General features: G+C 49.1%; 1 protein-coding gene across 18 annotated transcripts in view; it reads left to right on the top strand.

Moving 5' to 3' along the window:
• The window catches only part of AFDN (afadin, adherens junction formation factor), a 2,152,715-nt gene that overhangs the window by 2,044,329 nt on the left and 92,724 nt on the right, over nucleotides 1–15,662 (top strand). For 9 of the 18 annotated variants that reach the window (XM_086927064.1, XM_086927062.1, XM_086927060.1 and 6 more), the window contains one exon: nucleotides 618–903. In XM_086927064.1, coding sequence (XP_086783190.1) covers nucleotides 618–903 — 286 coding nt within the window. Of the gene's footprint in view, nucleotides 1–617; nucleotides 1,132–15,662 lie in introns of all 18 variants that reach the window. The other 9 variants (XM_086927054.1, XM_086927053.1, XM_086927051.1 and 6 more) reach the window with 1 other exon arrangement.

Below are 15,662 nucleotides of genomic sequence, written 5' to 3'. Positions count from 1 at the left end.
TCCATATGGTGCTTGTTGCTCTTAGACCTTGACAAAACCAATAGACCCAATTGATATGGTTGTGTGACCCCTTGCCAATGTACATATAGTATTTAGTAAGGTGTGTGTGTAATAAAAGTACAGAGAGGACAATGATTAATTTTGTTATTGTGTGCCAGTGAATGATTACTACTAGCCCACACCACCTCCTCTGAGTAAGCCTTGTACTGCTCTGCCTCGCTACCATGAGAGAGTTGAGCGCTACAATGGAGAGCATGGTTCAGAGTTAGGACAATTGTGAACCTATTAGTTGTACAGGCCTCACATCTAATAACCCAATTTCCTGCAACATGATTGTGTTTAAGCAGTACATTTCAATTTTTTTGTTTTACAGTTTTATTCTCTTAGTTCATTCCAAAGTTTAATGACAATTCACTGCCTTCTACATGAGTGATCGTCAACCACCCTAAAGTGTAGAATCATCTAGAGACACAGATCACCATGCTTACATGACCAGCGTTCAGTGTGTATGGGTGTATGTTTGGTAAAAAATGTTGTTTTACTTTAATAAGAAAGCAAAACTCCATATTCAAGAACTGAATTATATCAGATTTCTTTGCTTTTCTTTGACCACACAGAGGCGGCAGGAAGAGGAATATTACAACCGTTTGGAAGCAGAAAGGCGAAGACAGCATGAAGAAGCTGAGCGACGATTGTTAGAGCCCGATGACCCTGGCCTGTACAGACCTCCTTTCCCAAGGGAGTATGAGCTTCAGCCTCCACCACCATCTTCTAATGCTCCTCCTCCCCCACCTCAGCGAAACACCTCTTACCTCAAAACACAGGCCCTCTCCCCTGACACAATCTACACTGCCAAGTTTGTTGCTTACAATGAGGAGGAGGACGAGGATGCACACTTAGCAGGTCAGGATAAATTCTCCAGCACAAGAAAGTCTTATGGTGACCTACCTCCAGCTGCAGTTAGGCTACAGCAGACCACTCGCCAGCCTCGCCCTGTGTCAGATGGCATCTTTCTCTCCAATTCATTCCAGCCACCCTCAGCCAATGCCAACAGTACTACTTACAAAACAGGTCTGGCCCCTCCTCCCCTGCCAAACAAACCAAGTTTCTTCCATACAAGCAACGCAAAAGGTAGAGGAAAAAAACATGTTCTATTTTTGTAAATTCTGTGTGTAGTCAGGAACTATCCTGCTCCCTTTCCACTGTATATAGGAAATCATTTCCTTTAAAAATAATACAGAAAGATTTCACTTGATCATTCCTATCACTGTGATCTTGATCCTTTTCTCTAATCCTGGTGTCCACATTAAGTTCTCATTATTTAGATTTAAAAATGTTTTTATTCTGTCCAAAGTCTCCTCTTCTCCAAAATCTTTTGGTATACCACTTTTTCTCCAAACAATCGTAACACCAAATTATGAAATTACTCTGTTTCACCTGATCAAGATTAAATAAAGTACTGTTGGTTTCGGCTTACATTTTCTGCTATTTCATATTTCATCTTTCTTTTATTCTTAGCTTTTGCTGCTCGTTATTACTTTGCTTAAATATTTTTATTGTGTGTGAACTTCATTTCACATCTTTTCCTGTAAGAAGGCCGTTAGTAGCCACAGCGTATGTGGTGGTGATTAATATTTGTTCCATATGCTGAAAGGGGGGGGGGGGGGGGGGCGGCGGATAGGGCGCTTTTTTAAGTACTAAATGCTTTGTGCAAATGGATTTAGAACCAACCTCGCTATAGTTAAAAACAGTATTCTGTGCGCAAACCCAAGCTTAGATGTGAGCAGTAAAATCGGAAGCAGGGCATAAAATAAAGTGGGTTTGACTAAACAGAGATGAAGCCTAGTATTTTAGAAGCACATTTATTTTTTCAAGTACTGAGTATTTCAGTGGCACTTTACAATGTACAAAAATGCCTTTGTGAGTGTTTTCTTTATCCTGACTAGCCAGTAAAGTACCATTACTCTAACTCAGTTTTGAAAATTTGTCATGACTGGGTATATAGCATTATACAAATATTTTGTTTGGCATATAAACCCTCTTGAGGCATTTTTACCTGACAAATAAGCATTACGAAGATCGGTTTATTCCTAGCAACCCTAGAGGACCAAATGTGGCTTTGTTCATGATTTACTTCTGCCATCCTTGCTAGTCTTTTTCTACCCACACCATCTACCACATATGGCTTTTTTTTCATGTGGTACTGTTCAGGGCTGCAGTTTCTAATCGCCATCAGTAGTATCTCTCTTGTTTTCAAGATCTCAAAAGTAATGTGTTAGAAGCACAGTACCTATTTGTAGACTGTTGTACGCACATATGGACATTATATTTTGTTTTCCTCTGTAAGGGATCCCCTCGCTGTGTATATACTTTACCCAGAGAGAGGGTTTGTCATTATATTTGCAATGCAAAAGATGTCTTTATTAATATTCTCAGCAATTTAAGTTCTGTTAAGTCTTAGGATATCTATCACATTGGAAAATCTGAACGTCTGAAATCAGATTATTAGAGAAAAGAACTATCTGATAGAGACATCTAGCCGCAAACTCCTTAACTTAGAATTTCTCCCCAGGCGTCAGACTGGATCCAGAAATTCTTTTTCCCCAGCAATACCTCTGCACGCCGGGAGGTGGCATCGCCCGGCTCCGTCCTGACGTCGTCCACAGAAGTGACGTCAATGGAGCCACATAAGTCCCTCCCGGCATGCTTGCGTCCGCTTTCTTCTTCTCCGCGTCCTATCGCTGATCCGGGAAAATAATACCTCTGGCCTGTTTTATTGTTATCTGTAGGGCTTTTTGATGCCTTTTTGCGTCAAGGAACAGTGTGCCCGATGCCCTTTGCGGGCTTCAAGCCGTGCCGGTCGTGCTGCTCGACAGATGTCAACAATAGACCCTCACGCAATCTGTATGTGGTGCTTGGGCGCGCACCATGACTCCGTGGAGTGAGACGCTTGCCGCAAGCTGCGTCGGAAATCCCTGCAGTAACGCTGCATGAGGCTGTCTGCCCAGATGTCCCAAACGGACCCCTCGTGACACAGGTCTCCTCCAGCGGAGACCTCCACGCGACACAGAGGACGTTCCTGTGCAGGTCCCGGGACCGTCGCCGTCATTCACCTACCTCAAGTAAGCACAAACGGAAGTCGCAGATTCGCATCGACATAACGTTGGGCCCATGGCTCCCGGTCTTTGCCGGACTCGGGCCCACAGGAGTCGGACCCGGCCCTGCAGTCCTATCTTGCTTTGTCCCCTCACCCGGGCACGCCTTTGGACCCCACAGGGGGGTAGGGACTCAGGACGGGACACCGCTGGCGTGTTTACCCTCGGCTCCAACAGAGTGCCCGGACTCCAACTCCGAAGTCGCCGCAACGTCGGGACGAGGCCCAAACGGGCATCCCACGATGTCTAGCCTTTCCGCAGCGCCGTCACACAGCCGTCCGAGGCTCCCTGCGGCGTCGCGGGAGGTGGCTGCGGCGCGGTGGACGACACCACTTCGGCGCACTATCTCCCCGCAGGTTTCCACCACTGGGGATGTTGAGTCGACGCGGGTACGACTTTGGCCGGTTGAGGCCTTTTTTTAGGTTTCCAACGGCGGCTCGACTCGGCCGGTCGAGACCTTTTCGGAGGTCACCGACGCTTGCTGCACTCAGCCAGTCGAGGCCTTTTCTGAGTTCGCCGATGCTGGCTCAACTTCTCCTCAACAACGTTCGATGCCAGTACCATCTCTGGCTTTATTGGTGGAGGATGTGGTCCCAGTGGATTCCCCACCCCCTGAGTCCTTTTAACGCTCTCCTGAGCAGGCACCAGTGGGGCATTCGCCTACTCATCCTTTTGCTAGGCCTCAGTTGGGTGGCCGTATTAGCTTGCGTCTGTCACCTACTGATGACTTGCTGTCACTGCCTAGCGGGCCACTGAGGCTAGTGGGACGTTTGTCAGGGCTGTTTGCAGGGCTGCAGACCTTTTGAGGATGCAGCTGCCCTTAGTCTCTAGACCTTCTGGGCCTTTGCTGGATCTTCTCCACCAAGGCGCGGGGGATATGGAGCTGTTGTTGTCATTTGCAGAGTCATATTCTTCTTGGGACGTGGGCGAGGCCCACTTCGGGGTACCTGTGGATCGTCCTGTGGCCCATCGCCCAGCTCCCTATGACCCCGCCTGTTTGACCCTCCATCCTAGGGCTGGAGGGCTTGTAATTCAGGCACCTCTCTCCACCACTACTGTTCCGTTGCATCCCCCCACCCCCCACTCAGGAGTCTCGGTGGTTGAGGTCATGTGGCCGCAATGTTTTTTGCATCCGCCAGCTTGCGACTCCGGTCCCTAAACACGTGTGTGTTTGCTCGGGCTACATTTGCCCTTTGGGACTCTGTCGGGCAGCTCCTCCCCTCCTTGCCGCATAGCTCTCATGTCGATCTGGCCCGCCTGATCCGTGATGGCCATGATATGATGCAATTTTTGATTTGGTCTCCAATGGACACCACTGACTCCGTGGGTCGGGCTATAGTCAGGTCAGTTGTCATGCTCCGCCATGCGTGGTTGCGCGATGGCATTTTCCCAGAGCATGTTCAGGAGCGGCTTAGAAATCTACCATTTGATGGGGTCACTCCTTTTGACGCCCATGCTGATTTGGCGGTCAGGCGCCTCCTGTCAATGTTTGATTGTCTTCCCAGATTTTAATCCTCATGGAGGATTTTTGGTTTCGTGACGGTGTCATCACTTTCTTTTCTGTTACCCGTTACGGGTTACAAATGTGGTGGGTTGTGTGGCTGTTCATCCGTGTTATTTCCTTATTCAGGTACAGCTGGTTAAGCTGTGTTTACCATTCTTTTGAGCCTCTGCCTATGAGCTTATATGAAGAGGGTTGTGCCTTACCCTATGTGGGGTATTTTGTTGGCTGTTATATTGCTACTCTTCCTTACCAAGGACGTTTTGCTGCACGTTGACTTTTCTTACCAGTATAGGATGTCTCCTCTGGTGAGATCCATGGGGTTGGTTCTCTCTGGGGGTTACAATTGGTTGTCTACGGTTGATCTGTAGTACATCCCCGCCTCAGTAGGGGCGTCTTCCCTGCTGTTTCGTTGGGGTTTTGTCACACCTGTTTTTTCCTGGTGTGTTCTTGCAGCCTCGCTGTGCCCGTCTTGCCTGTCTACAGGTGGCTATACACCTCTGGGGTGCAAGTCCCTCTGTTCTGTTCCGGAACAGTCTCTTCTATATTCTGTGAATACTTGCCGTATTGGTGCACACAGGTTGTGCTCTACGCCTTTTCTTGTGGCTCAAGCACTGTCGGGTATCTTGCCTAGGGCAAGGGGAGTTCCCACCGTCTCTGTCTCTGTTGTGTGTTGCCTCCTACCCCACTTCCCTAGCAGGGTCTCCGGTCCCTTGATTCTTGCAGGACAGGGGATCCGGTTTGTTCGCTCCTGCCCTGTGCATATTTCTTTGTTCTTCAAGGAGTGGCTCTTGTACATGACTTTCTGATGAATACATCTGACTGTGGATTCCTCACCTTATGAATATCCCCTGCGCCAGAATTCCGCGGAAATCTTTCCTAGCTCTCCACGCCTGCGAGGTCGTCACAATACCATGGCTCCGCACGCGGCTTCGCATGACATCACTGGAGCCTTAAGAGGACCACGTCGGTGTGATGACGTCGGTTCCCTTTTTTCCGCGCTGTCAACGCTAATGTTTTGTTCTGGGATTCTCCATACTTTCGACTGGATACTTTATTTCAATTGTATCTTTCTCTCTTTTGGCATGTCTGCCCAGAGGAAGTATGCAGGGGTCATATGTCGATCACTGACCCGCATAAAGACTGTCTTTGGTGTTTGTCGTCTGACCACGACGTTGAAGACTGTTCTTCATGGAGGAAGATGAACCCGAAGGCTCTGAAGGAACGGGAGGCCAAGCTGTATATGGCCAAGGCAAGAAAAGAAAAAAGGGGTCGAAAATGGTCGAAGTCCAGGTCATCGACGTTGCATGTCTCCAAGAGTAAGCATAAGAAGAAGAAGAGCCATGCTTCTCGGCACCAGTCGTCAAAGGCTGTGGTGTCAAGGTCGCCTTCTCCAGCTCCTCGACGTCGAGAAAGACTTGGTCTCTCCTTCTCCTTCAGTGTCTCCTCAGGTGTCTCTGGTCCATTCTCCATCATACAAGGGGACTCCGGAGCAGTCATTGACGCCGAGATTCTCACAGACTCCGAGATTCTCACAGACTCCAGAGGGTGTGTCAAATCCGGCTGATACTGAGGCTCCTTCGGCTCCAGTGGCTCAGACACCAGAGGTGCCTCGTTTGGATCTCGAACCGGCTTAATATCCACAGTTTCCAGTGCCGGGTTCGGACCCATCGCATTTTCTGAATGCAATGTATGGCGTTTTGGCCAGGGCCTCTTACCCCTCTGCTGCACCTACGGGTTCCATGAGTCCTTTGGCATTTAATTTGGGTGTGCCTCACCAGTATCCACAGGCCCCCTTTGTGCCTTTCGAGCTATCGACGCCGTGTGTGGTGCTGCCGACGCCGCAGCAGAAGATGCGCTCGAGGAGAGAAGCTCAGAGATTATTAGAGGAGGATCAGTACCAGGCTGAAGAGAGGGAGGGAGGAGAAGTGTATGACACAGAAGATGTGTTTGAGGACTTGTGTGAGGCAAGTGGACTTGACACTGCTCCAGAGTGGGACTTTGCTTCTCAGAAGGCTTCCCCCTCGAAGGAGGTTGCTCCGTACCATTCTGTAATAAGGAAGGTTGCGGAACGTTTAGATTTGCAGCTCCCTATGGCTGAGTATACGCCTAATCTACTCACGGAGGTGCTTCATTCTCCGTCCTCAGTGGTTGAACCACTCTTACCCTTTAATGATGCACTGACTGAGCCAATCCTTGATGTGTGGTGCAACCCTCTTTCTGCTCCTGCGGTTTCAAGGTCGGTGTCTAGAAGATATAGGCCTGCTCCTAGGGATCCAGTGTTCATTTCATCTCACCCCTCTCCTGAGAGCTTGGTGGTGCAGGCTTCTTGTTCAAAGCAGTCGACAGGGGCTTTTCCGCAGGATTCGGCAGACAGGGATTCCAAGAAGCTGGAACAGTCTGCGAAAAAGTTATTTTCTTTTGCTAGCATGGCACTGAATTCTACCAACGCTACTTGTCTTTTTGGTAGATATATCCATGCCCTAGTGGACTCTGATAAACAGCTTCTTCCTAAGTTGTCTGAGGACGACAGGGGAAATCCGAGTGAGGTGTTGGCGGACTTTCAGGCTGCAGCTCGCCAAGTCATCCAGTCTGGCCTGGACACAGCGGATTCTGTTTCCAGGGTGATGGGTTCATCCATTGCAACAAGAAGACATGCGTTGTGGAGGTCTTCTGGGTACTCTCCCGATGTGCAGACTGCCCTTCTTGATCTGCCTTTTGATGGGTCTAGACTTTGTGGTGAAAAGGCGGATTTTGCCCTGCAAAGTTTTAAGGACAGTAAGGCCATGGCTAAGTCTTTGGGTCTGCAGTCTGCAGTCTCAGGCGAGAGGTTATAAACAATACAGAGGCTTCGGGAAGTCTTCTTTTCGAAGTTTCAGACAGCCTCAGCAGAAGCAACAGAACCCCTTATACAAGTCTTATAGGGGTGAAGGCAGAGGTCCCCTTCGTGGAGCTGGGCGTCAACCTTCTTCCTCCTCCTCCTCCTCTATCTCCTCAACCCATCCTGGTAATGCAGGAAAGCAGTCCTAGATCTGCCATCCTGGATCATGTAGGTCCTTTGGGAGGCTGGCTTACCTATTTTCTACTGGGTTGGAAATTGATCACTTCGGACCTTTTGGTTTTAGATCTGGTCGAAAATAGGTATGCTCTTCCCTTCAGGGAATTCTCCGCCTCCTTGCCAAGGTTTTTGCACGGATGATCATTTACTTCTCCTTCAGAAGGAGGTTCCTGCCCTGTTACAAAAAGGTGCGATAGAGGTGGTTCCGGAGCAGGAAAGGGGTCAGGGATGCTACTCCCTGTATTTTCTGATTACCAAGAAGGGTGGAAGGTTACGTCCCATCCTGGATCTCAGAATTTTAAATCTGTTTCTCAAGCAGGAGAGATTCAAGATGCTCACCCTAGCACAGGTTCTTCAGGTGCGGCAGCAAGAGGACTGGATGGTGTCCATCGACTTACAGGATTCGTATTTTCACATCCCAATCCTGAAGTCGTACAGGAAGTATCTCCGATTTACGGTTGGGTCGCAACATTACCAGTTTGCGGTTCTTCCGTTTGGTCTTACTACTGCACCTCGAGTCTTCACCAAGGTGATGGCAGTGGTGGCTGCACATCTCAGGAGGTCAGGGATTCTAGTTTTCCCTACCTGGACGACTGGCTTCTAAGGGCAGAGTTGCCAGAGATGGTGCTTCATCATCTGCATGTGACAGCTCAGCTGTTGTACAAATTGGGTTTTTCGATAAATGTACCCAAGTCTCACCTGGTGCCCTCTCAGCGCAACCTGTTCATAGGGGCAGTACCGGATACCACTGTGTGTCGAGCTTTTCCTCCTCCGCAAAGAATTCTCAACATTCAGGAAATGATTCCCTTGTTTTACAATGGAGCGGTTGTTCCGGTTCTGAAGGTCCTTCACCTGCTCGGTCTGTTCTCTTCCTGGATTCTGTTGGTCAACCATGCACACTGGCACATGAGGGTGCTCCAGTGGTGACTCCGCAGGCAGTGGTATCAGCACAACGGGGATCTCAGGGAGTCAGTCAGGATCTCCAGAGAAGCTGCAGCGGATCTGTCTTGGTGGAGCGTGGCAGGCAATCTGTCTCAAAGAAAGCCCTTTCATCTTCCTCCATCGGTGGCCACAGTGATAACGGATGCCTCTACCCTTGGGTGGGGTGCTCATCTGGGGGATCTGGAGATCAAGGGTCTTTGGTCTCCAGAGGAAAGAGTGGTTCATATCAATCTTCTGGAATTGCGGGCAATACGTTTGGCGCTCAAGACCTTTTTCTCGTCCCTTCGCGGTCAGTCGGTTCAAGTCCTGACAGACAACACTGCAGCGATGTGGTACGTCAACCAGCAGGGAGGAGTAGGGTCTTACCGTCTCTGCAGAGAGGCATTGCGGCTCTGGACCTGGGCTCAAGACCATTGGATTTGCTTAATGACAAATCATCTGGCCGGAGTGCTGAACGTATGTGCGGACAGTCTAAATCGGCAGTTCTCTGCCGACCATGAGTGGAGGCTTCATCCAGTGGTAGTTCAACACATCTTCCGGGCGTGGGGAGCTCCTAGGTTGGACCTGTTTGCCACTCTTAAGAACGTGCACTGCCCGTCATTCTGCAGTCTCCAGTTTCCGAGGCAGGGAGCATTGGGGGACGCCTTTCAGTTGAGTTGGAGCTCACAACTCCTTTACGCGTTTCCTCTCATACCCTTGATTCCTCGGATTCTGAGGAAGATTTGCCATGACCGGGCCCAAGGTATATTGATCGCCCTGGATCGGCCAAGAAGGGTGTGGTACACAGACCTTCTTTACCTTTCGTTGCACCATCCGCTCTGTCTCCCTCTCAGGGAAGACCTCCTCTCGCAGTCGAAGGGGTAGGTTCTACTCGCCCCACCTCCAGAGCCTGTACCTTCATGCCTGGAGATTGAAACTGGCGACCTGAATTCTTTTTCTCTCCCGCCTGACATGGTGGACTTAATATTATCGGCCAGGCGACACTCCACAAAGTCTATCTACTCCTACAGGTGGTCAAAATGTGTTAAATGGTGTGGAGAGAAGTCTATTGATCCCTTAAAAGCTCATCTTTCTTATATTCATTGTTTTTCCGCTTCATTTGGCCCAGCAGGGTTGTGCTGTGGCCACTGTTAAAGGATATTTGTCGGCTTTATCGGCATTTCTTTGTTCGCCGGATCAGCCGTCTCTTTCTAAGTCTCCAATAGTTTTAAGGTTCATGAAGGGTCTTACTAACATGTTTCCACCCACTCCTTTTATTATGCCCCAGTGGGATTGGAATCTACTTAACTTTTTTTAATGGGTTCCTCATTTAGACCTATGCATAGTTGTCCTTTGAGACTGCTGACCTTCCTAACCTCTGTCTTTCTTGTGGCTATCACTTCGGCTAGGAGGTTGAGTGAGCTTTAGGCTTTGAGTTCAAAGCCTCCGATTCTGACCATACATGCTGAAACTATGGTCCTCAGGACCAGGGCTGCTCTTCTGCCTAAGGTGGTAACTCCATTCCATCTAGGGCAGCCCATTACCCTTTCTACTTTCTATCCTCCCCTTCACCCTTCCAAGGAGGAGAGGCTTCACCGTTTGGACCCTAAGACGGCGATTAGTTTCTATCTGGATAGAACAAACGTCTTCCGTCAGGACGATCAGCTCTTTGTGGGCTACGTTGAATGTATGAAGGGCAAGGTGGTGCACAAGTGCACTTAATCCAGGTGGATCATATTGTGCATCAAGATCTGCTACACTGGCTGGTAAGGAGCCTCCTGAAGGCATTAGAGCTCACTCCACCAGGGATAAATCTTCTACTTCTGCCTTGTCCAGGGGTGTTCCTGTGTTGGACATCTGTAAGGCCGCAACTTGGGCCTCCCTCCGCACTTTCGCAAAACATTACTGCTTGGATTCCGAAGTGAGGAGGGATGGCCATTTTGCGCACTCTGTTTTGCGAGACTTTTTGGTATAGATGGGTGGACACCCTCCTCCGGGAGAGGGACTACTGTGGGATTCTATTCATAAGGTGAGGCGTCCACAGGCAGATGTATCCATCAGAAGAACAAGTTACTTACCTTCGTAACGCTTTTTCTGGTGGATACAGTATCTGCCTGTGGATTCCTCACTGACCCACCCGCCTTCCCGTTGTCCACCCCTTTATACCTTAAAAGAGGTATTGGTTAATATGGTTGTTTCATATTGTCATTTTATATTGCCTCTGTTTGCCTTTGTGTAGGCATATAGGAAATGCTTGCCTTCTTTTGCTTTCCTTTTTCACTTTACACTGTGTGTATTTGTGTGAATACTGTGTACTATGTATGCATTGTCTCCATGGTCGGTCCTCTCGTTTGCCTCGGTGGCACGGACAAGATGGGTGGAACTGACGTCATAACGCCGACGTGGTCCTCTTATGGCTCCAGTGACGTCATGCGAAGCCGCGTGCGGAGCCATGGTATTGTGACAACCTCGTCGGCGTGGAGAGCTAGGAAAATTTTACGCGCAATGCTGGTGCAGGGAATATTCATAAGGTGAGGAATCCACAGGCAGATATTGTATCCACCAGAAAAAGCGTTACCGAAGGTAAGTAACTTATTCTTCTTCACCTACTCGACCCGGTGTTTGCCAGCTGGGAGGAAGTTAAGGTGCTGACTCCACTCCCGGTCCCCTGGTCGGACCATTTTTTGGTCCCTTTTGTAATATCACTACCCATGAGTGTATCTCAGGAGGAGACTATGAGTTGTAACCTATGCAGATAGTGGAAAAACTTTGCGCAGAACAACTTTAATAGAGAACTGAGTGCGGGTGGCCCTCCAGGCGGTTTGGATATTGAGACTGCCTGTGAGAATCTGGAGAGTATCACCTCGGCCCTCAATAAGGTGGCTCCGCTGCTCCGGAACAGAACCAGGGGCAGAGGACGTAAAACCGCTCCATGGTTTACTCCCGCCCTACAGGTGGCAAAAGCGGTATGTAAACGCCTAGAGAGGCAATGGAGGAAAGGTTTTCAGTCCCAGGACAGACAGATTTATAGGGCGGAGCAGAGGAGATATCAAATCCTGCTTAGACTGGCTAAAACCACCCATTACAAAGATAGAATTGGAGTTGCGGAGAATTCCACTAAAGAACTTTTTAAAATTTTTAAAGAAATATCATCCTTGACTGTAGTGCCAAGTTATGGGTCCGTTGAAGAGTGCAATCGGATAGCGGAGTACTTCTCGGAGAAAGTGGAGAAAATTTACTCAACCTTCTCAGGGAGTGCCGTCAGGGGGGCTGACTTCGAAGAACAGGTGCAGGACAGTAGTTCTGGGCTGAGACTGAGTAATTTCACGGTCCCCCCTTCTGAGTCCCTAAGGAGTATTTGTGAGAGTGTAAAATCTGGCTCTCCCAGAGACCCTGCTCCACCAAAAGTCATGGGGGCTAGCTTGGACACGCTTGAACCTTTCATCCGACATGTGCTGGATATTTAATTTACTCAACACATGTTGCCTGATGCTTGGAAACGTGCAACTGTTCTTCCAATCAGGAAAAAACCGACAGTCTAGACAGATTGGAGAATCTGTGACCTGTTTCACTCCTGCCTTATCTGGCAAAAGTAGCGGAGAAGGTGGTCAATCACCAACTTATGGCCCATTTAGAAGACGCAGGTCTCCTTCATCCCTCTCAATCCAGATACTCTACAGAGACTGCTTTACTCCGCGCCACGGGAACCCTCAGGAAAGGGGCTGATGCAGGACGCACCATGGCACTCATTATGCTAGATCTTAGTTTCGCGTTCGATACTGTGGCACATTTCACCTTGCTACAGTGTCTGAACAAAGGTGGTGTCACGGGTGCTGCCCTGAAGTGGCTAAAATCCTTTCGAATCGGGCTTAGTTTTCAGGTAAGGCAGGGTGTACACTACTCTGCAGATATTAAATTGGAACAGGGAGTTCCTTAGGGCTCTGCCCTTAGTCCCTCCCTGTTCAATTTGTACATGTCTCCCTTGGCGGAGATTGTTCAGGGTTTTGGAGTAGAGGTAGTGTCATATGCTGATGACACACAGCTTTTGATCTCCCTATCCCAAGTACCCAGGGCTGCGTCTTCAAATTTCAGAGCCTGTATGCAGGAGCTTGCCACCTGGATGGACAGGAACTGTTTAAAGTTGAACGGCAGCAAGACGGAGGTATTGGTGGTGGGTGGTAACCACTCGAGTTGGACCTCGGAGTGGTGGCCTCCATGCCTGGGTCCTATCCCGACCCCTTGCACTGAAGCGAAAAATTTGGGGATTTGTGTGGATCCCACTCTGTCATATGAGGGTCCCATCCAACGGGTAGTAGGGAAAGGTTTTGGAGTATTAAAAAAAACTACGGAAAACACTGGATCTTCTCCCATTGGGGCCAGGAAGACGTTGATACATGCATTGATCACTTCCCGTCTTGACTATGGGAACATACTCTATCTGGGAGCCACTGCAAGGTGCCTTGGGAGATTACAGGTTCTACAGAATCCCGCTGCTCGGCTGGCGCTTATGCAGCCTAGGAGAGCGGCATCGAAAAGGGCTCTTGACTCATTGTACTGGCTCCCAGTCAAGAAAAGAGTATTGTTCAAGGCGCTCCTCATATGTCACCGCATTGTCCATAATGTGGGTCCAACCTATCTAGGAGACCTAGTTATCAAGTATGTTCCCAGCAGGTCTCTTAGATCCAGCGGGACGGGACAGTTGGTAATTCCCAAGGTGAAGAAGGCCAAAATGGGAGGTCGCTCTTTCCGGGTTCTGGCGGCTCAGGGCTGGAATAGACTGCCCATCCAACTGAGGCTTGAATGCTCTGAAACTAAATTCAGAAAGCTGTTGAAAACCCACCTGTTTTCTGTTTAGTGCAAGGTGCCTATGGTGTGGTAATCTGTCTTGTAATTTATTTCTCCCCCCTCTCACCTAGCGCGGGGACACGCCGAGATGGTGTAACCATGCTCTTTATAAATGTTTTTATTATTATTATTATTCTGCCACCAGATCTGTGCTCCACCCTGGCTGTTTCTCGGGGTATGGGTTCTTACTCACATTTGTAGCACTGGTGATGGGCTCCCCACCAGCTGTTTTTCTGGGTGTGTGTTCTTACTCCCATTCTGGCACAGTTGATTCTTTAGGTAGCATTACTGTGCATGTATTCTTCTTGACATTCTTCCTATTGGTAGATAGTGTCGGTCTATGGAGGTGTATGCTTTTTGGCGACAGGCTTCTGTCTGTGCCTCTCTCAATCCTTTTCTGGCACTATCGTGGGCTATGTTTCCGCCTGCCTCACAGGAGACCAGGTTTGTTTCACCTCGGGGTACAGTTGTTTTTTATGCCTTCTGTGACTGTTATGCCACACACCTGTACAGTGGTACTGTTTGAGCAACTCCCCTGTTTAGGGTTTCGTTACTTCCTGTATGTGTGACAACATTCCTGTCACTTTGTGTACATGTTGTAGGTTCTACACGCCACGGGGGTGCTCTCAAACTGGCTCTTTTTTGCCCTAGTATCAGGCCTTCTTGCTCACGCTCTCCTTCGGGATGGAGTCCTCTATGCGTTCCTGGCTTTGCAGGTTATCCCCTCACAGTGGTACCTCTGGTACCTTTGGCTACATTCCTACCTACTGAGCTTTTGCTCCATGGTGACTCTTCTGTCTCTGTTGGCACTAGACTCTGGGTCCGGCCCTGCCACTGTTGCCACATGTCCTGTGTGTTTTCTCTTACACATACGGGTCTCCTGTTGCGGCTCCTGTTTTTAACCGGACAGTCTTCGTACTGTCCCCTGTTTCCATTACAGCATCCACTGTGGCGTATGGTCAGGCGGTATGCTCTACCGTTGTCATGTTGTTTTGCCCCTTTGAGGTTCATTCCTCTTGGTTCATAGGGATCGGAGCTGGAATCCTTCTTTGACGGAGTCACTGCATTGTTTCTTACGTTGGCACTGACCTTTATAGTTCTGTATTTCCTTTTTGTTGAAAATCTGTTTTATTTTCCAAACAGAAAAGAGAGGGAGGGCCATAGTGACACAGCGTTAAGCCTACAACCCATGCAGGGCCGGCCGTGAGTCTACCGTGGAAATTGATTATCAGTGAGGGGCAAGCTACAAGCAGACAGTTTGAACACAGCATGTCGCCTACAACCCGCACAGGACCGGCCGCGTAGTCTATAGTGTCACTGAAACAACATATGGTAGGGTACCACAAAATCTAGCTCAGAATAACAGTGTTCGCTAGGGCATACATCAGATCACTATTTACACAGCGATAAGCCTACAACCCACGTGGGGCCGACCGCGTTAAAGGTAGAGGTGTCGCTATAGAGCCCAGGCAGTGTATAACTCATGGTGGCATGACGTGGCGCCTACTACTTGTGTAATGCCAGCTACTGTGGCCAATATAGGAAGCAACAGCTCTGGGCGGCTTGCGACATGAACCCCAGAAGAGCAGAAACAAGACAGCGCAATCACGGGTGAAATGCCCTAAGAAAGTGGATAGTAAGAAATAGACAGAGCTGCAGAGCGAAAGGATGGAGAACGGAGATGGCTATCTAGGGGGCGCGGGTGAGCGGGAGTGCGTAGCCGTGGGCAACCACTAACATTCTGGGGGACCTGGGGGGAGGGCGCTATGAGCTGGGCAGCGATATTCAGTCGGAGCACTTGATTAGATTAGCAGGTGTTGACGGGACAAGTGCATCCTCGAAGAGACGTAGTGCCCTAAGTTTCACAGGCAGGTATCGCGCATGCTCTATCTTGCAGAGGTAGTGAACCAGGGGACGCCACACAGCAGTAAAGCGAGAATCCTGCATTTGCAGGCGCGCAGTGAAAAGTTCCATAGTTAAAACATGCCACAATCGCACAAACCAAGCGGCTATCGGAGGTGCCTCCGACCTTTTCCAATAAAGGGCGATGAGTTGTTTGGCCGCCCCAAGCATATGTAAGGCTATATATACAAAACACCTGAGCCACCAGTATCATTATTTCCAAAAGATCGGATGTATAGGTATTTCTCCAAGCACTCCGATAACGTCTCAGCACCCTATG

Source organism: Lissotriton vulgaris, chromosome 6 (assembly GCF_964263255.1).
Source record: "Lissotriton vulgaris chromosome 6, aLisVul1.2, whole genome shotgun sequence".
Taxonomy (NCBI): domain Eukaryota; kingdom Metazoa; phylum Chordata; class Amphibia; order Caudata; family Salamandridae; genus Lissotriton; species Lissotriton vulgaris.
Note: the sequence above shows the minus strand (reverse complement) of the source record. Positions and strands in the feature narration are given on the sequence as shown.